The 23,514-nt window shown below is 41.9% G+C and overlaps 1 protein-coding gene across 1 annotated transcript in view; it reads right to left on the bottom strand.

Annotated features, from left to right (window-relative positions):
* LOC124775131 (serine protease snake-like) overlaps window positions 1-23,514 on the bottom strand; it is a 267,718-nt gene that overhangs the window by 53,323 nt on the left and 190,881 nt on the right. Inside the window, exon 7 of the mRNA XM_047249970.1 lies at window positions 21,925-22,203. Within this exon, the coding sequence (XP_047105926.1) occupies window positions 21,925-22,203 (279 nt within the window). The remainder of the gene's footprint in view (window positions 1-21,924; window positions 22,204-23,514) is intronic.

Here is a 23,514-nt window from a genome sequence, read left to right as displayed (position 1 = left end):
TCCCCAGGTGGAGAAAATCCCTGACCTGGCCAGGAATCAAACCCAGGACCCCGTGATCCAGAGGTAGCAATGCTTGCCACTAAACTACAGACACAAACCAGGCATTAGGCATTTTGGAAGATGAGGAACATCTGCTCTGTATAGCACAGAAACAGGTTCACATAGGAGAGTGCTACGCAGGTGCGCATGACTGTACCACAGATTTGTTTGTATAAATTCCCTTCAAAGAAGACATAGTTGTGAATTCAGATAAAGTTCGCAAGGTATATTTGGAATGAGGGTTTGGAGTGCAAAAGATGTTTGGAAAGGTAGAGTGCAGTAGCCTTAAGACCATGGGCATGAGGGATGTTGGTGTATCGGAAAGTGGTATCAACAGTGGCAAATAGGGATCCATGAGTTGAAGGGGTGAAGTTGGTGGAGAGTTGGTGATGGAGTGAGTGGTACCTTTGACATGGGAGGCTAGCTTACAGGCAATTGGTTAGCCATCTTCCAGGAATTCCTCACCTTAAACTTGGCCTCAGTGTCCTTCCCCAGGTTCCATCCTCAGAACCCCAAACTTTATGCAGAAGAAAGGGCAGACATACAACATCTCAAAAAAATCCTAACTTAATAATACTAACTGCAGACAAAGGTTCAACCACCATTGATATCAATCACAGTGACTAACTGGTGGGAGGCCTCTTCCAATTATCTGACTACTCCACCTACAAACTCTGCCAGAGTGATGCCACCCCAGAAGGCCAGTGTAACTTCCAATCCCTGCTTAAAGATTTAGGCTCTTCGCAGAACCTTTCCTGTGAGTCCATTTCCCTCCTCACCCTTATGTACACCACACACACACCTTCTATATGCTCCCCAAAATCCACAAACCCAACAGTCCAGGACATCCCTTGTAGCTATGAAAGAATTTTGGCTCTCACTGACCAACATATCCAACCAAATGCCCATAATCCAGTCTCCTGTATCAAAGATACCAACCACTTCCTTCACTCACTCTCTGCCATCCCCACCCCTTTATCTCATGGATCCCTACTTGTTACTGCTGATACCACTTCCCTATACACCAACATCCCTCATGCCCATGGTCTTACAGCTACTGACCACTATCTTTCCAAACATCATTCACACTCCAAACCCATTCCTTATTCCTAATACACCACACCAATTTTATCCAAACTCACAATTACTTTTCCTTTGATGGAAAAGTATACAAACAAATCCATGGCAAAGTCAAGGGCATCCTCATGGCACCCTCCTATGCTGACCTACTTATGGAACATCTAGAGGAGATGTCCTTAGTCTCCAAAATGACTATCTTAGGTTCATTGATAATATCTTTATGATCTGGACTCAGGGTCAAGACACTCTACCCTCATTCCTTCACAACCTCAACACTCTCCCTCCCATGTGACTATCCTGGTTCTCTTCATCCTGGCATGCCATCTTATTGGATGCTGACCTCCCCCTCTACGATGGCTGCATACACATCCATACTGGATGGCATATCTTCTGTGACAAGAACTCCCTTGCCCAGAATGCTGAGCATCTCATCAAGACCTTCACAGACAGGCAGTATCCCATAGACTTAGTACGCAAAATATCTACCGTGTCATTTCCCCACTCAACCTCATTCCCCCCACCACACCCAAGAACCAGCTACAAACTAGTGCCCCCTCCATCATTCAATACCACTCCAGACTGGAACAGATGAATCACATACTTAATGAGTGCTTTGATTACCTATTGCCATGACCTGAAATGAGGGGCATACTAGAGCAAGATCCTTCCCACTCAGCCTAAAGTGGTGTTCCATCAACCATCCAACCTTCAAACATCCTAGTCCATCCCTATGCCACTCTCAATCCTAACCCCTTGCCACAGGGATCATATTCCTGTGGAAGATTTAAGTGCAAGTCCTGCCCAATCCACTCACCCAGTACATCTTGTTCCAGTCCTGTCACAGGCACATTCTTCCCTATCAGAGGCCAGGCCACTTCTGAAAGCAGCCATTTCATTTGTCACCTCTGTTGCAATTATTGCACAGCTTTTTATGCTGATGTGACAATCCACCAGCTGTCCACCAGGATGAATGGCCTTTGCCAAACTGTGGCCAGGAGCAAAATAGACCACACTGTGGCACAACATCCACCTGAACATAACAGGCTTGATTTCAATAGCTGCTCACTGCCTGAGCCATCTGGGCCCTCCCCAGCTTTTCTGAAATGCACAGATGCGGGTTACCTTTACAACAAACCCCCTGTATCCAAAATTATCCTGGCTTTAACCTACAGCAATTCACTGTCCCAAAATCCTCCATGCAACAGTTTCCACCCCCACTGTCTTATCACCACCTCAGTGTTGTCTATAAACCCTCTTTGTATGCCACCCTCTGCCAATACCCCTGTATGTGTCTCTCCTTCCCTGCTCCTCTCCTTTTTCTCTCCTTGTTTACTCCCACCTTCCACGCCACTTCACTGCCCCACAGTCTCCTGATACTGTGCCTGTTGTCAGTCTAATCCCTGCACCCTCCACCAGACACCACATTTCTCCCCAACACCTGCACCCTGCTATCCCTTCTCCCTCCTTGCCCCCTCCAGATTATCGCTTCCATTCTTTGTGACAGTTGCATTCTGATCAGAGCTGCCAGAGGTGGCCGTTACATGTGTGTGATCTGTGTTTGCTTGTGTGACTGAATGTGTGTGTTTCCTTTTCTGAAGAAGGCTTTGGCCAAATGCTAATGTGTATGTGTATGTGTCTTTTCACTGTGCCTGTTTGCTTCTCAATGTGTCATCTTTATGGTGAGTAGCAATCTATCTTTTCCTTGTATTGTTAAAGTACACAGAACAAAATTTGAAAATGACATCACTGGACAGTTCCAGTTCCCTGAGTGCTGTTTAGGAGGCTCTTCCATTTCCTTCTGTCCATGGATAAACTGTCATGGAGAACAGCATTAATTGTCCTTCCTCTGGCAGTGAGGTTTTCATTGATCATGTCCTTCCACCTCTATTTTCAGATTTATTTGGGCTGTTCTTGCAGGCTGCAACCTCATTACATGCCTGTATTAATGTAGTCTGGGCATTCCAATCTGATCCATAAGGGTTGTCTTAATTCCTGCTTTCTCTCCAACCACCTCATCATCCATCTTGGTCTTCTGGATACTAGATCCAAGGGATTTTATTTCTGATGCCTGGAATCTCGATGACACACATTCTGTGATGGTGTAAGCTTTGATACCATACGTCAATACTGCAGTTCAACATGACTAATTATGCTTTTTCTGTAATCTTGCAATCTTGTAGAATCATTCTCACCTGTTGGTAGGATTCAGCACTCTTTCACACTGTGTTGGTCATTTCTGTCTAATTGAATTTCCTTGGAGATTGTTCTTCCAAGGTACTGTCCACAGACACTCACTGTTGGTCTCCTAGTTTCACATTTCCAGCATGCGTACCTCTACTGACTACCACCACTACTGTTTTGACTCACTGATGTGGAGGCTGTATTCCTGGAACTGATATGTCCATAAGTTGAATATTATCTGAACTTCCTCTCCTGTTTTTCCCCATCTCTGCCTAGCTGAATTCCACTTGTGGTCTGAAACCATGAAGGTCGTCCTTTTTAAACTTGTTCACAGCTAGTACAGTTCTTGTACTGTGTTATAAGTTAGCAAATAAAACTATAAGACATGATCTAATTACAATTATGTCATGAGAATTTCCTTGTGCAATGTGAACATCTCTCTCTCTCTCTCTCTCTCTCTCTCTCTCTCTCTCTCTCTCTCTCTCTCTCTCTCTCACACACACACACACACACACACACACACACACACACACATTACATAAAATCAACAATTATCAGTTCCTTCTGTTGCTATTTCAGATCTGTTATGAACAGAACAGTGGTGTGATAAACTAGACAAGTTATCTGAATGTGATACACAAAAGGCCTAGGAATACCTGAGAACCACAAATAAAAAAATCCCAACATGACTGAAATCCATGCATACCAGTCATCCACGCCATAAAGATTTTCTGGTGTAAGTACCAACATCAATATCAATACACCTAGGTACAAATTAAGTGCCAGCAATGGCCTGGGAGCTTTGTCTATTTATAAAGTAGCTGTAGCTGGTAGTCTGAATGCAAAATAAGTACTCATTAATTAAAATTATTTGATGAGACAAAATAAGCAGCTCTCAAGAAAAATAAGCAGCTCTCAAGATAAGAAACTGATATACAATATGTGGAAATAAAATCTGTAATTAAAAGCGAGTTAAAATGTGTAAGGAGTAACAATGGAAAGCTGGCAAAGTAAATATCATATCAATGTACAAAAGTCAGAACAATAGATACAAAAGTACTCATCATATCAAATGTATTCATATAAAGCTTTCTGTTTGACAAAGCAATTAAATATAACCAACTGTGGAAGATAATTAACAGGATAATGACTAATTATTTAATGTCTCAATGTTTAATAACAATTTCAGAGTGGAATCTAGCTGATGGCACCATGCTGCTTCCTTGTAATTAGTTTTTGTTTTTCTGTGGCAGAGATCATGGAAGAAGGCCCTATCTCCTCACTGCTGGTGGCTCACACACACATACAGCTGCCCACAGAGCTGCCATTGTGCATGAGACTGTTGTAATTAGTAGGTTCCTACATATATCAAAAATAAGCTTTCAAGTTAAATCTGCTTTGTCCTTTCAGCATTTATCCCAATTACCTTTTTCCATGTATATTAATTTCCATTTCATCCAGTACGTGTCATACTTGTCCTTTGGTGCCTTTGTAATACTTCCATATTGTCCTGTGTATTTTCTTTATCCAAATGTTTGCCAAATACACTCTTATTTTGGATATATGCATATTCTTTAAAATCGATCTTGAAATTTCTATTCGTCTCATCAATATAAAAGTTTTCCCACAAACAAATCTAGTCATCTGAGTCAGTTATCTCCTCCTTGTCATGTACTGCTGATCTTATGTTGTTACAAAGGTTTTTGGTGCCTCTAGCATCTTTGTACTAACTTTGTTCTATTCTCTCTCGGTGCACAACTTTTGTACTACCATGTTGATCTCACTTACTTCAGTGCCAAATAAATGTATAAACAACATCAAAGTGTGTTATTACCACCCTACAATAAGTGATAACCACAGTGATGACCCCAACATCGTCATTGTATGTTTGAGAGTTATTTTGTGCTTCTGTTCATCATTAACAGACTTCATGTGCCAACCCACATTGTCTTTGGAACAATAGACCTACCAGTGTCTTTTGGTGCTAGTACTATGCATCCTATTAACTGTGCTTGTGACCACGAGTGGTCACATGTACATAATGTGTGTTTAGTTAAAAGTGAACGATTGTCTATGCCCAGCCACACCGGTGGCCACTTAACCATAAATGATTCAACATGGCCAGCTTCAAGTGCAACTAAGCAGCAACGGCCGCTATATGGACAGTGCACACTGCCTAGGGACATTATGAATGACAACCCAGTTAAGGACGTTGTGGTTTACCCATCGGCTATGCAGTCTCCTTCTATTTGGTTTGATGTGCAGGCAAAGTTCCAGAACTGTGAATCGAACATTCTAGTGCACGGAGTTGCACATTCTTATATACCTAATGTTGCAACACCGCCCCTCGTATACTGTTTCAGCGATGCCAATTGCCTTGACCGCGCTGGTATCTGCGACCGTTGCTCTGTGGTTACACCATGATCGCCTTATGCCCACTTTCGTAATGGCACTGGCCATTCTGCTTGCACCGGTTACTGGATCAGCTCCCCCATGGTTGCAATGCGAGTGCCTTCTGTCCACTGTTGCAACAGCACTGGCCGTTACAACCGCGGCGTGTTCGTCAACAGGCCTGCAATTGGGACACATTGTGCCATCTGTTTCACCTGCTCATTCCACATCGTGAGTTACTTTCGGCCGCCCCCACACGCAGGCCTCGGGTGACAAACCATCCACTGCTACTGCACTACCGGTGTCAGGGGCTTCCTGCCCCACATGCACAGCTCTTTGCCTGCCAATGCTGCATCAACATGTGTTATCCGGCAGTTTTCCTAAGCTGCCTGCTTTGCAAAAGGACAACCCTAAACTTGGTTCGCATTGGTGGATCACCTAATGGATATCCACAGGAGTTTGGATGATGACACACGTTTCATCTGCCTGATGAGTGACCTCCATGCTCATCCATACCTCATCAGTGATGTGCTCCTCACACCACCTGCCTTCTGCTACTTATCATTCTCCTATCACGGTCCTTGGCTCCATCAAGATGTCACTTCATCTGTCACCAGTTGCCACCTTCCTTCGGACTTTCCACGTAGCCAGATTGGATGAACTTGTGATCAGGTTAGACTTTCTACACCATTACAAACTTTCACCAGACCTGCAGTCCACCATGCATCTGGTTCTACTGTTCCATGCTCGAACGAGTTCAGCACGACTTCGCTCTCCAACTCCTTGGCTACACTTTCCTCATGTGCATCTCTGCTCGAGTGCATTACTGCACAGCTGTGTGATTTGTCAGATGTGCACTCACTAATCGATGAACTCCACAAACAGAACAAGGCATTACACACCTGCATTGCTGGCACCTCTGCTGAATTGTCACATGCAAACAGTATGATTCATGGCCTTCCTGCAGAGCTGCAACTAGAGGAACCAACACTCACATCTACTGTGTTTTCACACTATATTGCTCCAGTGTCGAGCTTTCCTCTGCCTGCTGCCGTTTCTGCAACACTGCAGGCGATTCTACAGGACTATCATGCTCTCATTTCATGGGATTTCTCGCATCGCGTGGCTACTGCGCCTTATCGTCTGCAGCCAACTTCCCACCCATGCTGTTCTGGGCCAGCAAGGTCAGTGAACCGTAGTCACATCTGCCCCCCACCCTCTCTGCCCCCCCCCCCTGCCATCAGCAAGGGCACTTTTCATAGAATCTGCACCACAGCCGGCCCAGACATACATTATAAAGCTAGACACCTTAACGCTTCCAAACTTCTGCACACAAAAGAAACAATTCAAGATTTATGGCTTCAAGCATGCTCCAACCATCCGACAGCAACTGGTCTTCACCTATCCACCTTCTCCTAAGAAGGACGGCTCCTTAAGCATTTGCAGGGACTACAGGTCCCGTAATGCCCAGACAATTATTGGTAACTATCCCATTCCCCATATCCAGGATTTCATGCAATTACTACATGGTTCCAAGTTCTTCTCTGTGTTAGATTGTTCAAAGACATATCACCAAATCCCTACACACCAACCGGATATTCCGAAGATGGCCAGCATCACACCCTTCAGCCCTTTTTGAATACTGTTACATGTCTTACGGCTTGAAAAATTCTGTGCAGACACGACAACGGTTCATTGATTCCATTTTGCTACCTCTGCCTTTTGCTTTTGCGTATTTGTACGACATTCTGATTTTTATCCTCCTCTCCTGAGGAGCACCAGGTTCACCTCGATGCTGTCCATTCGGCCCTCATGGCCAATGGTGTGGTGATCAACCATGATCAATCTCAACTCCGTTCTACATCAGTTACATTCCTGGGCCCATACTGTCTCAACCGACGGCCTCCGACCAATGGATTCTCATGTTGAAAGCATTCTTGCCCTGCCTCTTCCTGAAGATTATGCTCAGCTCCATCGTTTTCTGGTTATGGTAAACTTTTACCAATGTCATATCCCTCAGGCTGCCTCTGTCCATTTGGCCCTCACCGACTCCTTCTCCAGCAAAAATAACATGGGGAAATTTAAGCTGGACTGGACCAAACCCTTTCTCAGAGCATTCGATTATAATAAAACTGCCCTCGCCAAAGCTGTCACACTCACCCACCCCAATCCTGGAGCCGATGTTTCTATTACAACTAACGCTAATGACTCAGCTGTGGGCGCTGTTTTACAACAGCACACTGCCAACTCCACCCACACACTCCACTTCTTTTCGAAGACACTAGAAGCCAGTGTAAGTGTTCGGCTTTTGACCATGAACTTCTCAGGGTTTATGAGGCAATCAAACACTTCAGGAGTGATCTCAAGTGGTGACCTTTTATGATCTACTTGGATCACAAGCATCTCGTGGATGCAATATGCAACCCAGCTTAGAACTTTCTGCCGAGACGTTTCCACCATATGGACTATATTTGTCAACATTCTTCAGACGCCTGCTACATAAGTGATGCGGATAATGTTGTAACTGACTATCTACCTTGTATCTCAGTGCTTACCATGCCCTTGAACTTAGATGACCACACCCAACTCCAGACTGAAGACACTGATACAAAGCGAGTCATCACTTGCTATCCAACCTCTAGTCTTGCACGGGTTGATGACCCCAGTCCATTGTGACGTTTCTACGGGCACTCCTCACCTCTTCGTGCCACCCACTCTTTGGTGCAGGATCTTCAATGCTTTACACAAGTTGGCCCACACCAGAATGCAGGCCATGATGAGGCTAGTCACTGAACACTTCATCTGGCCTCATGTGTGGTACGACAGCCTCACTTGGACCTGCGAATGTGTCCCATACCAGCATAGGAAAGTTGGCAGACATGTGCAGCCTCCACTAGGCAAGTTCAATACCCCAAGCAATCACCTTCGGCATGTCCACATCAACGTGGTTGGACCACTCCCCCATTCTGACAAGGGAACCTCCCCATCGCACCCCCCTCAGATTTAGTTATAAGTTGGCACAGTGGATAGGCCTTGAAAAACTGAAGACAGATCAATCGAGAAAACGGGAAGAAGTTGTGTGGAACTATGAAAAAAAAATAAGCACAATATACAAACTGAGTAGTTCATGTGCAAGATATGCAACATTAAGGACAATGTGCGTGCAGGAGTGCCGTGGTCCCGTGGTTAGCATGAGCAGCTGTGGAACGAGAGGTCCTTGGTTCAAGTCTTCCCTCGAGTGAAAATTTTACTTTCTTTATTTTCACAAAGTTATGATCTGTCCGTTCGTTCATTGACGTCTGTGTTCACTGTAATAAGTTTAGTGTATGTGTTTTGCAACCGCACTGCAAAACCGTGCGATTAGTAGAGAGGCACGTCCTTTCGTCTACTATTTGCATGGTTTTGCGGTGCGGTCGCAAAACATAGACACCAAACTTATTACAGTGAACACCGACGTCAATGAACGAACGGACAGATCATAACTTTGCGAAAATAAAGAAAGTAAAATTTTCACTCGAGGGAAGACTTGAACCAAGTACCTCTCATTCCGCAGCTACTCACACTAACCACAGGACCACGACACACCTGAACTCACGCTCTCATTGATGTTGCCTATGTTGCGCATGGACTACTCAGTTTGTATATTTCGCTTATTTTTTTTGTACTTCCACACAACTTTTTCCTGTTTTCTCGATTGATCTGTCTTCAGTTTTTCAAGGCCTATCCACTGTCCCAACTTATAACTAAATCTGAGGGGGGTGCGATGGGGAGGTTCCCTTGTGAGAGGTACAAATATATATTATCTTGATCGACCGCATAACTCGTTGGGTCTGCAGAGACCTTCACTCGGTCTTTCTTATTTGTGAGGGTCGAGAGGTCCGGCTGCCCTCTTTCCCTCACTACTGATCAGGGACAACAGTTCAAATCCACACTTTTTGCTCGACTGTGTGAGCTGTGCAGTGTAGCCAAATAGCACACCACGGCTTATCACCCACAGGCAAAAAGCCTGGTCGAACGGCGGCACTGAACTCTCAAAGCCGCACTCATATGCCAAGGTGAGTTATGGCCCAACGCCCTTCCTTGCGTCTTACTCGGCATCCGCTCCACCCATAAGGAAGATCTGAATGCATCGCTGGCAGATACTCTATACAGAGAGCCCCTCCTCCTTCCAGCAGAGTTTGTGGAGGACGCACCTCCGGCTGCTGCCATCGATCTTCCGGCCCTTGTGGAATGGGTACCTGCACACGTCACTCACCTGCACACCCCCCTGCTTCGCGCTCATTCCACACTGCCAGTGTTCATCCACAAGGAACTTGCATCATGTGAAGTTGTGATGCTGCACGATTGCTCCATGCGAGCGGCCTTGCAAACACTTTATTCGCGACCACACCACATCTTACTTTGTGGAGTGAATAGTTCATAATTGATCTAAATGAACGACCTCAAACAGTTTCCATTAACCGCTTAAAACCAGCGTGGTCCAGCTCCAACCCGCTTTCCAATGCTTGCAATCTTTCTGCCATCACTGCTGCTCCGCCTCCTGACACCACAGATGCTTCGAGCAACATTCTGCTGCCTACACAGCTGTTCGATGCACGAAACTCTGGCAGCGCAGTTTCCAACGTGCCAACTTCTTGCTCTGGACGCTGTATTCAACCAGCACGCTTGCACGATGATTACGAGTACTACATTTGTTCTATTGTCTCTCAGAAGGCAACATTTGTACTGCCATGTTGTTCTTGCTTACTTCAGTGCTAAATAAATGTATAAACGACATCTAAAGTACGTTATTACCGCCCTATGATATGTGATAACCACAGGTTCATTATATCATGATCTTTGTAGCCAGTTTCCCTGGCTACTTGTTTAGTCACATTCAACTCTTCTGCTTCATCACCATGGGTGAGTGGTAGTTTTAGCAGCCTCTCAATCATGGCTGCAAAGTAAGCACTTTTATGGTTTTTAGGCTGACAGTATTTTGCATTTATAGTCATTTCAGTAGCTGTTGCCTTCCTAAATATGACAATCTCATGTGTGCCACCTTTTATAGTTAACCTATGATCCAAAAAACTTAAACCTCCTTCTTCCAGTTGCACTGTGAACTTAATTTGTTCATTCATCAAACTTGTTGTTTCTGCTATCTTACTTATTTCCTTTTCATCATCTTTGTACAGCAGTACGATGTCATCCACAGAATGTCTGTAATAAATATTTTCTTTCTTTTTAATACATCATGTTTTTGTTCAAAAGTTATTGTCTAGTTCACTCACAAAGATCTCAGCTGCAGAATCTGACAAACAGTCACCTGCTCCAAGTCTCTCCTTTTGATAAAAAATAAATAAATTTGAAACAATTAAATGACAACACATGTTCTGAAATTATGAAGTGTTCTACTATTTCCATGGGACAAACCATCTTGTGTATTAACAGGTTCTTTCTTATTATTACTTATGTGTCACTTACTGGGGCATTAGCATGTAGATTAATGATAACAAAGAAAGCCTACATAGCTTCTGCTGGGATCAGTACATCTATAATATCTCTTGTACACTCTTAACAATTTTTAACAATATATGTCCTTTTGTGAGTTTATGTTGCTCTCAGTCTTTGGTTGCATTCTCAGTTAATATTATAACTGGGATGTGATACGTTCTTAATTTGGCCTAATTGGTTCCCTTATCTTAAGTAACAATTTGTGATTGTAGCATTGGAATATTCTCTTTCCTTTCCATAAACAAAAAACCCTATTTTCTGTTTTTTCTCTATTTCTAATTGAAATTTATTCACAGGACATGTCTTAATCTCAACTATGTTGTTATATGCATAAAGATCTTTGGTTTTTTGGATGTAGTCACAATAGTAAATTGTGACAGCAGCCTTCCCCTTGTTGGCTACTGGTACATTTACAATTTAGGTTTTTAACTGTTTGGCTCTGGCTCTGAGCACTATGGGACTTAACTTCTGAGGTCGTCAGACCCGTAGAACTTATAACTACTTAAACCTAACTAAACTAAGGACATCACACACATCCATGCCCAAGGCAGGATTCAAACCTGCGACCATAGCGGTCACGCGGTTCCAGTCTGTAGCGCATAGAACCGCTCGGCCACTCCGGCCGGCTTTAAGTGTTTCTATATGTTTTGTCTTACTATGTTCATCATGAACTGTTTTGTTCTACTTTAAGGTGCAAAAACAACTAGGATCATATGTGCCCCACCAAAACTGTAGAATATGAAGACAAAGAGAGGACTTAAAAATGTCTACATATTAATCCCAATTGATGGGAGGGAAAAAAGCTAAAAACAGGGATATGGAGAAAGTTCTATAAAATATGCGATAGAGAAACAAAGGTCCTGAACTAAAAATTAAATGTCCTTCACCATATGGCTACAATGCATGAAAAGTAAAACACAAGCAACAGCCTGCACATCATTCATTAAAATGACCAATAACTCAGATTTAAAACACCAATGAGAATTTGAATGGTTAAAAAAAGGGCATTCCATGAGGAAATGGTGGGCTGTCAAAGGTTGGGCACAATGAGCACAAAGTCGTGGGGGAGCACCACTTAACAAATGGCGATAGCTAAAAAGACAGTGCCCAATACACAACCTAGCTAAAATGATCTCCTCATGGTGAGACGGCTGAGAGGAGATCGCCCAAGTTGCTGGGAGAGGCTTCATAACCTGGAGCTTATTCCCAAGAAGGGAGGACCAATGGTGATGCTGAAGTGACATCACCTGCTGGTAGATGGCAACACAGAGATCACTGGAGGGAATATAAGAACTACTTACTGAGGTACAAGTACTGCAGCCTTGGCAGCAGTGTCAGTGGCCTCGTTTCCTGTCAGACCAATGTGAACCACATAAACATCCCAGTGGCTCCATCAAGAGTGAGCAAGTGACAGCTTTCCTGGACTGGTTGCACTAAGGGATGGATGGTGTACAGCACAAAGAGGATCAGAAGGGTACTAAGAGAGTCAGAGCAGATGACAGATGAAAAGCCTGTGTCACCAGCTGCACTGCATGGCCTGATACAGGGCCAAGATCTCTGCTGTAAATACTGAGCAGTGTTCCTGAAGCTGATACTGAAAAACATCAGTGCCAATGACAAAGGCATATCCAACACCACAGTCAGTCCGAGAGCCATCAGTGTACACAAATGTACTATCGTCACGCTCCATGCAAAGGTTGAAAAACTTATGATGATAGAGCAAGGCTGAAGAAGTGTCCTTAGGAAGCGAATGAAGACCAAAGTGAACAGGGGCCACTGCACAAAGCCAAGGCAGTGACGGGTTGACACTCATCAGGAAAGTGGCAGGTACTGAGAAGTTAAGTTGCCAGACCAAGAGCCGAAGGCAAACAGGAGGGATGCATTAAATACTGGTGATCCAAGGAGTCACCAAAGAAGGGGGCATCGGATGGGTGGATACACATGTTGGATAAACGGCAGGCATATTTGCTGAGGAGAAAATCGTGGTGGTTCAATTTGCTCCCCAGGAAGTACCACTGAGATACTTAGGACATTGAGGGTCCGCATACAGTGGATTGCCAGGTAAGACACATGGGAGGACCAAGAAAGTTTCCTATCCAGGAATTTTGTAGTTTCAATGAACGGAAGAGCAATAGGCCCAAGATTTAAAGATGGTGTAATAAACCAATTGTGCTGCCAAAAATTAATGTGAATGATTATGTCAGTGGAGAAACAAAAGCCATTGTCGATGCTCCATGAGTGAAGATGATTGAGATGTCACTGAAGATGCTGCTCAATGAGACAAGTCTGTGGAGAACTGCAATAGATGCCAAAAACATCAACGAAAAGTGAGCCAGAGATGCTCAGCAGGAGACAGGCCATTATAGGGTTAATGGCGATAGCAAAGAGGGTGATGCCAAGAACAAAACTCTGAGGCACACCTTTTTCCTGGATAAAGATGTCTGACAAGGCAGAACTCACACATACCTTGAAAATTTGGTCTTTTAAGAATTCCTGAAGGAAATGGGGTATGTGGCCATGGAAGTCCTACATGGAGAGTGTACAGAGGATACCAGTCCTCCAGCAAGTGTCATAGCCTTTCTCCAAATCTAAAATCATGGCTACAGTCTGGGATTTCTGCATAAAGCTATTCATGACCTGGGTGGATAAAGTGATGAGATGGTCAACTGCAGAACAGCACACTCAATATCCACACTGTGGAGCCACTATATCAGCTGGGCATGAACCATATGTTCCATCACCTGGCAAGCGCAGATGGTGAGAGAAATGGAGCATTAGCTAAAAGGAAGGTATTTGTCCTTATTGGGCTTAGGTATGAGTATAACATTGCTTCACATGAGCATCTGGGAAATGCACCCTCTGACCAGATGCCATTGTAGGAATGAAGCAGAAAGTGCTTTCCTGCAAGAGCAATGTGCTGAACATCTGAATGTGAACATCATCTGCCACTGGGTCAGAGGATTGGGATGAAGTGAGAGCATGATCTAGCTCCCTCACAGTAAAGGCAGCATTGTAGCACTCACGGTTCTGAGAAGAGAAGAGTATCACCCGAGCCTCCTCTGCTTGGACCAAGGTGTTGGAGATAGCAACAGGGCCCTCTATGACATCATCTACTTCTGTCTGGCTGGAAATTGGGGACTGGATCTTGGTCCCAGAGAACTGTTGGAAGTTGGCCCACATGACAGAAGAGGGAGTGGAACTGTTAAAGGAACTAGTGAATGAAATCCAGCTAGCTTTTTTTGCTATCCCAAAGACGGCGATGACATTGTGCACACAACTCTTTATAACGAATGCAGTTTGTCATTGTAAGATGATGGTTATATCTAAAAAGAAAGATGATGAAACTTACCAAACAAAAGCGCTGGCAGGTCGATAGACACACAAACAAACACAAACATACACACAAAATTCTAGCTTTCGCAACCTATGGTTGCCTCGTCAGGAAAGAGGGAAGGAGAAGGAAAGACAAAAGGATATGGGTTTTAAGGGAGAGGGTAAGGAGTCATTCCAATCCCGGGAGCGGAAAGACTTGCCTTAGGGGGAAAAAAGGACAGGTATACACTCGCACACACACACATATCCATCCACACATACACAGACACAAGCAGACATTTGTAAAGGCCTTTACAAATGTCTGCTTGTGTCTGTGTATGTGTGGATGGATATGTGTGTGTGTGCGAGTGTATACCTGTCCTTTTTTCCCCCTAAGGCAAGTCTTTCCGCTCCCGGGATTGGAATGACTCCTTACCCTCTCCCTTAAAACCCATATCCTTTTGTCTTTCCTTCTCCTTCCCTCTTTCCTGACGAGGCAACCATAGGTTGCGAAAGCTAGAATTTTGTGTGTATGTTTGTGTTTGTTTGTGTGTCTATCGACCTGCCAGCGCTTTTGTTTGGTAAGTTTCATCATCTTTCTTTTTAGATATATTTTTCCCACGTGGAATGTTTCCCTCTATTATATTCATAAGATGATGGTTAGTTAGTTAGTTAGTTACGTGTTCCATTGATCAATAGCACGGAAAACAGTTATGATGTGGAACATGTCAAATGCACAAGAAATGCACATAGGCAACAAGATTTTTTTTATTTTTAATTTTTTTTTACATTGTACTGTTATACCTAAATATTTCTGTTATCTATTCCATTCCCTTGAATGGTGCAAAATGCATATATTATATCTCCAGATTTATTTACTCATATTCAAGAATTCATCTATGGTATAGAAGGAGTTGTCAAGGAGGTATGATTTCAATTCGTTTTTGAAACTATTACTGCTGTCTGTCAGACATTTTATTTCATCTGGTAATTCATCAAAAAGTTTTATAGCAGCATAATTTACCCCTTTCTGTGCCAATGATAGGTTAAGTACAGGATAGTATAGGTCTTTCTTTTTTCTGGTATTGTAATCATGAATGTCGCTGTTGATTTTAAACTGGTCCATGTTGTTGAGAAAAAACTTCATTACTGAGTAAATGCACTGTGAAGCAGTTGTAAGAATTCCTAGCCTTTTAAACAGATACCTACAAGATGTGCGACTATGAACCCCACACATTATTCTAACTACTTTCTTTTGAGAAGTGAATACCTTTTGCCTAAGTGTTGAGTTGCCCCAGAATATTATTCTATATGACATTGGAGAGTGGAAGTATGCAAAGTATGTTAGCTTACTAATTTCTACATTCTCAAAATTGGCAATAATTCTGATTGCAAAAGTTTCTAAACCTAGTTGGTTTTGGAGACCCAAAATATGAATTTTCCAATTAAGATTCTGATCTATATGTACACACAAAAACTTAGTATGCTCTACCCTGGCTACTGGCTTCTTTTGATGTGTTATATTTATTGTAGGAATTATACTTTTTGCAGCAGAAAATTGGATGTTCTGTTTTTTTTTCAAAGTTCAGAGCAAGCCCTTTCACAGAAAACGAATTAATAACTTTTCCAAAGACCTTATTTGTATCATTATCTATCAGACTTTCTTTTACTGGATTAATAATTATGCTTGTATCATCAGCAAACAAGTGTCAGTTCAGCATCTTGTTTCACATAAGAAGGGAGGTCATTCACATATATCAAGAACAGGAGGGGACCCATGATCGAACCTTGTGGAACACCTAAAGTAATTTCACCCCAGTTAGATGAAGTGGCAAACTCCTTTGAATCACTTGAAGCTTATAATGAGACTTTTTGCTTCCTGTTCTGTAGATATGACTTAAACCACTCATATGCTGTTCCATTTATACCACAGAATTGTAATTTCTCTGACATAATGTCATGGTTCACACAATTAAATGCTTTTGATAAGTCACAGAATATTCCTACTGGTGACATTTTACTATATAAAGACTCTATTATGTGGACAATGAAATTGTGTATTGCTGTCTCAGTGGAACAGCATTTCTGAAATCCAAACTGTGATTTACTAAGTATCCCATTACTGTTGAGATGGCTAACCACTCTTGAGTACATTACTTTCTCAAATATTTTTGAAAATGCTGTAAGCAAGGATACTGGCTGCTAATTACTGACATCTGTGGTTTCCCCCTTTTTGTAGAGAGGCCTGACAATGGCATAAATGAAGAGAGCCCGTCTCCACATGCAAAATGCATTGCGGCATGCCTCAGTCCACCAAGCGACCGGGACATGGTGTGGAAAAGAGGAAGTGTGAGGAATGGAATGTTCTGCGATAGTAAGGGTAACATTTGTAAGATATTCTACCTGATTATCACAACTCGGGAAATGTTGTTCATCAAATGTCATCAGGGAGGAGTAAAGCCTACAGTTGGCCTTAGTAAACTGCCATTTGGGAGAGCACATAGGTGGGGTAGGAGTCAGCAAATGGATAGCACAAGGGAAATAGTCACTCAAGTATGTGTCTGAGACAACAGATCACTCGAGGTGATGGGCAAGCTGGGCAGTACAGACGAATAGGTCTGAAAGGAATGTGAGTGCTCCTGTGTTAAGGGAGATGAGGTTAAGTTGATTGAGAAGGTCAGCCAAGAGGGCACCTCTCAGACAGGTTCTGGGAGAACCCCAAATGGGATGGTATGCATTAAAGCCACTGAGCAGCAGAAAGGGGTGAGGAAGTCTGCCCTGGTGACACTGAATGACAGAGGGATGTAAATGGTACAAAGGGAAAAGACCTAGTGAGGAAGAAAAAGGTGAAATGCAACAGCTTGAAGATAGGTAGTCAGAGAGATGGGTTGACTTTAATCAGCATCCCACATGAGCAGCATGACTCCCCCATGAGATGGAATGCCTTCTTCAGGAGGAAAGGTCAAAACGACCAGGAAGAAATGAAAGAACTCAAAGCAGTCGCAAGTATGTAATTTTGTTTCCTGGAGGCAGAGAACAAGTGGATGCTGCAACTCTAAAAGCAGCTGTCAAATCTCTTTGTTTGACCAAAGACCACAAACATTCCATTGAAGCAGGGTCATAACAAGTAAAGGGGAGAAGGAAAGACATTAAGGGGTGTTATCTCTGCAGCTGCTCAGTGCCAGCCTTCAAAGATCACTGCTATGGGGTGCAGAGGATCCTGCTCCATGAGATCTACAGAGGTGTCAGTATTCTCCCTCTGTCGATCTGTGGGGTCCAGGGCGGAAAAACAGTTGGCAGTGTTCACCAGTGACATGGAAGTCGGCCAGGTGAGGGTATCATGAGGCAACACTATCGAAGACGATCTCCAAGTCTGTGAAGGAGAAGAGCATTTGCCTTTTTTTGACTTCTTTGAGCATTTCCAGTTGGCAGAGGAAGACTCAGATGTTTGTTGGCTAGAGGGACATAGGAAGTCTTCACGGGATTATTACTTCTGTCCTTCCAGCCTGCTGGTTGTACACCAGGTGACTTCAGCCCAGGAGGTGAATGTTTGGTCACCTGTTGCATGGCTGGATGAGAATACGGTGATGCTACCATGACAGTGGGTGATTTCACAACCACAATACTGCATTTGTTGTCGCATGTGTGTGGCCATATACTACACGGAGTAGGATGTAGAAAGAACAGTACTGTAGGTGCCAGATGGTAGAACACAGGGTTTGCGTCTAGCCAACAACTTGCGAGGGACCAGGTAAGGTACTTTTTCCTTTACCCAGATCTCCTGGACAGACTTCTCTTCAAGATACATAGGGCGATCTCTAGAGGAGGCATCACTGTCACCATTGCAGTTGATACAACAGGGAGGTGGGCAGTCACCTTTGTGCACATCCCTGCCACAGGTTACACATTTGGCCGAGTCTCGACAGGACATTTGAGAGTGGTTGAAACAATAGCACTGGTAGATCATGACCTGCTTTGGATAGACATTTGTTAGCTTTTACTGCTCAGTCCATTTGTTTAAATTTATTGAGTTTGCCAACATCAAAGCCAATGTTTCTTTCTGAATTAGTGTTTTTCATTGTGCCTGACCTCAGGTAAAAAGTAACATTAAAAAGTAGATCCTTATTTAGAAGACCCACTTCATTATGTCATTTTTACATTCATAAGATAGACTACTTTGCCCAAAAACATGTTTGAATTACGTATCCAAGGTGAACAGGTAGCCAAGTCAAATGAGTGTAAGGAACATGACCTAATGAACATTTATAGCAAGCTATGGTCAATGTACATGACAAGAATGAGACAATAGATTCACATAAAAAAGAGATCTATTATTATGTCATGAAACACTGCACTTTCCAAACAAGTTGCACAGACATTCTGAAAAAGTAAAAACTGTATTTAAAACAAAAGGCACAGTTGGTTCTAGGCTATGCCACAAAGTTAACAACAACAGCGACAAATATTTGGAATCCTGCCTCTACACGATCAACCACAAGGACGATCAGTCAAATAAGAACGCATTTCACAAATAATTATAGGGAATGTGTATAACCACAATAAGAGTGCATTTGGTACACATTTTGATAAATAAAAGCATGTGGGAGGAAATCTACAAGAAAAGAGGTGTTTATTGATAATGTACCAAAATGACAAATGTTGAGTCTCCTGGAGGAAATGGGAATTGATGTGTATAGAAAATGGCAACCAGGGTAATGCTGAACAAACAGAGTGAAATTAACCTGAATGCTTATTTATGATCTACTGAGAGCTGCTTCACTCATTGCAGTGGACTGGCTTGCAGCATGTGTGCAGTCCACCAGCAGCAAGGAGACTGGGCCTCCTCCTGCAAGCTCTGCCACACGAAAACAAGAACTTCTTGCACAGAGGCCACTATACATACTAGCTAGATTCCACTGCAAATGCGTTATCAATTATCAAGAGTCTAATTAAATAGTCATTGTTTTGTTAATTATATTCCACCTATGGTTATGTTAAATTGATTTGTCAAGCTAGAATGTTTCTATTAATACATTTGAAGTTACTTCCTCATCTTTTATTATTACTTTTTGAAATGATATGATATTTACTTTGCCGGGGTAGTGGCTTTCTATTGTAACTCTGTACACATTGTAAATGGTTTTAAGTAAGGATTTTGTTTCCACATTTTGTATGTCAATTTATGTTTTATTGTTAGATTCTCATTTTGCCATATGAAGTATTACTAATTAATGACTACACATATTGCATTTTTTACCTCTGAATTTACCATACTTTTCTCTTATGTTCATTAGTTCAGTGCTGCCTCTATATAATGCCCCCAGGACATCACTAGCACTTACTATGTACCGAGGTGTTTAGATATTGTTGATATATATATTGGTGTGGCGGAAAAAATATTGTAAATGATAGTTACTTTGTTATGTCATTATAATAGGCACTTAAATTGTCTGTGCAGGCTTTACACCTACCTTTGCCATTTACAAGAACCTGAAAATTATTTTTTGCTGTCAGCCAGAAAGTGCTGGGGAACATACAGACCATAATTTTCAGTTTGCAAGTCTGCGTTTCCCTTTGTGTTCACTGAAAGGAAATGTTCTTACTTTTTGTTTACTCGGCACGATCAGCAACTATGACTATAAATAAAAGTTTCTGAATTTTTACTGTCTGATATATTCTATAGAAGTCCACCTGCACAAAATACAATAATACCCCTATTGGTAACAACACTGTTGAATAGTCTATTGCCCTGACTTTTAACCACTAAAAGTTAATTGCTTGTCTTAAAAGTGGAAAATGGATTCAAGTCTGCCCAGCCCTTATGTCATCCAAGGCCAGACTCATGCAGACCTTTGACTAACATGAACAGATTGCTATCTTGGCGTGAAGTGTCTCTTCCCACTGCCTGTCTAGCTGTATTTATACATGGACACAGCAGACCACCAAATGGAACATTTGCTATCAACTGCCCAACACACAGGCAGCAGCATCTAAATGGCCCCTTTCTCAGACATATATTAATTAATAGTTCTGTGATTTGCAGTCTTCTTAATTTTTACATAAATAGAATTAAGTTTACTTTAGTTACTGAAAATTTTTTAGCTCAACAGCAGTTAAACTTTGTAATTAGAATTTTTAGAATGCAACCAACAGTAGAACATGATGTCTGAATTGTTTTTAACATTCCTTGTATTCATAGCTATTTACAACACATTTTTGAAACTTGGTGCAGCTGTATTATTACATTATTGTAATCCACTCTATTACAAACACTAATTAAGCTTTATCTATCATGAATATGGACATTTTCATTCCAAAACTGGTTTTTAGTAAATAACTTGGAAACTGTTGTTGTTGTTGTGGTCTTCAGTCCTGAGACTGGTTTAATGCAGCTTGGAAACTAGGTGTCACATATTTACTGTTTTTCTGTAAAACTGAGGCTAACATATAAATTTTCATCTTTCTGTGTTTAACATTTGGCACCTTCAGTTTTTGGTTTAAAAAAAAATGACCAAAATTATAGTTCTGATGAGAATGAGACTTGTAAGTTTTAATGGAGACATGCTTTTGCATATTCTGACCAATTTTCAGATTCCTACTTTTTTTTTTTTTATATATTTTGCATAACTTATTCATTTGAACATTCTGAGACCTAACAATGTTAACATTAATATACTGAAGCATACACTGATGATTATTGTGTAGTCCTTTGTATGTTGAGCACAGGCATGTTATGATGACGTGGCAGCTCTCTCTCTTGCCTCTGTACCTCTTACAATGATACAGTGCTTGTCTTGCGTCAGTATGTATGACTGTATTGGATAGTTGTTAGTCATGTTATTGTTTTCTTATTTGTCACTCGTGTATTTCTAGGTGTTTTGTAGATTAACTTAAGTTAATTTATGGGTTTGTCATACCATTGTTGTTCCATTCATAACAGATCTGAAAATTGCAATAGCTGAAACTGCTGATTGTAAACTTATGTAATCAAGACAGACCTTTACAAATAACATGTATATATGTTGCCACCTAAATTCTTATCTGGTTACATTAAGCTGTCAGAAATGATATTCACTGAATATCTACACAGAAGGTAGTTGAATGGGTTTGGAAATCTGCAGATGCTCATTGGTGCCTATGTTTCTGATGCTCTGTAGCAACATTAGGTTAGCTTCCTGGACACTGCTACTATCCTCACTTCGTTCTTACAGGTACCTTCTACAACACATTTTGTATGTGGTTTTAGAACATGTTGTACTTGTGAATTAGGTAATAACTAGTTACTTTGGAAGTATTATGCAGAGCAGTTCATTACAGCTTAAAGTTGCATGACTTATATAAATTTCCAGGTAAGTAATTTTTTGTTCTTACATTTTTGCAATGGTGTGTATTTTTTAAAATTTAATGTGTTTCACTTTTTATACTCACCATATTCAATTTTACCCCAACCAGTAGCAACTGTCTTGCTGACAGAGAATTTATCATGTGTGTAGAGACAAGCAGGTCGTATAAACTTGTTGAAATCCACACGCTCACTAAGACGTAACAGAGCAATATCATTGTATTTGCTTGGTCCTTTGTATTCAGGATGGCGCACTAAATCTGCAATGTGATAATCCACAGGATGTGCTCCATCATCATCACGTTTCAGATTCATCTCACCAAGACGAACTATCACTGCAGGATACCTGTAATTTGTTAAAGAACCTTTCTGTTAAGAAATAAGTAAAAATAAGTTTCTATAGTATGTGTTTAAAGACAAGTTAGTAACATTTTCTATAACTGACATCAGTATGGTTCACAGTTTGTATATGAAACACTGCAAATACAATGTTTCGTTTTAGCAGCTCAGATGTAATGACTGTTAACAAAAATTAATGTGCCTTAAATAAAATTGTATCATATTGATGGAAGATAACTCCCCTGTCTATGAAGATGTTGCTGTTACATACACTGTCTTTAGTGTTTGAAGATGTCTTACGAATTCTTGAATGTTGTTAGTAATAGAATTTCCAGTAAACAAAAATAACAGAGAAGTTATTGAATCAAGAATTTTGTGGAACTGGAGCACAATGACATGAGGGAGTGGATTGGGAGGGGTTGACATAACAGAGGGAACTATTTAAAGGTGTGTGTGGGTGCAGGTGGTTAGTGGAGACTGAAGCCAAGGGGATTATTGGTATGGCGGATATACTGGAAGGGTAACTAGTATCTATGTAGTTCAGAAAAGATGGAGTTGGGAAGAAGGATCTAAATGGCAGGGGCTGTGAAGCAGCTACTGAAATCAGGCATGCTGTGTTAAGCAACAAGCTCCACCACTGGGTGCCAGCAACAAGCTCCACCAGTGGGTGCCACAGTTTGGCAGTGAACATTTATTTGAGTGGACAGTTGCCTGGTGATCATATTCGTATAAAATATTGTGCAGAAACTGCAGCAGAGCTGGTATATAACCTGGCTGCTTTCACTGGCAGCCCCACCTCCGATAGGGAAACACAGGCCTGTAACAGGAGAGGAGAAGAACGCATCGGGTGAGTGAATCTTGCAGGTGTTGCACCTGGGTGCTCCATAGGTATATGGTTCATGTGGTAAGAGGTTGGGCATGGAAGTGGCACAGTGATAGGGGCAGACTAGGTTATTGTGTACATTGGATGGGCTGCAGATAACCACTTTAGGAGTGTGAGAATTATTGTGAATAGGATGTTCCTGGATTCTTGGCATGTTAATAGATAGCTAAGGATAGTTAAAGTGTTAATGAAGGGCATAGTTCTATTGCTCCAGTCTGCAATGGTATTGTGTTATGAGGGGTCAATTCTTTTGCAGCTGGCTCTTAAGTATTATGGAAGGATTGGGCATGTTTAAGGATGTGGCATGCAAAAATTGTTTATGAACTAGATTTGGGGGACAGTGCCAGTGTGAAGATCTTAGCAACACCTTCAGTACATCGGGGAACAAAATTATGGCCACTCAAGATACAGTGTCCACAGGTGACCATAATATAAGGAAGTGATTTCTTGGTCA

The sequence above is a fragment of the Schistocerca piceifrons genome, chromosome 2 (genome assembly GCF_021461385.2).
Source record: "Schistocerca piceifrons isolate TAMUIC-IGC-003096 chromosome 2, iqSchPice1.1, whole genome shotgun sequence".
Taxonomy (NCBI): Eukaryota; Metazoa; Arthropoda; class Insecta; order Orthoptera; family Acrididae; genus Schistocerca; species Schistocerca piceifrons.
The sequence above is the reverse complement of the archived record's forward strand: the minus strand, read 5'-3'. Positions and strand labels throughout refer to the sequence as shown.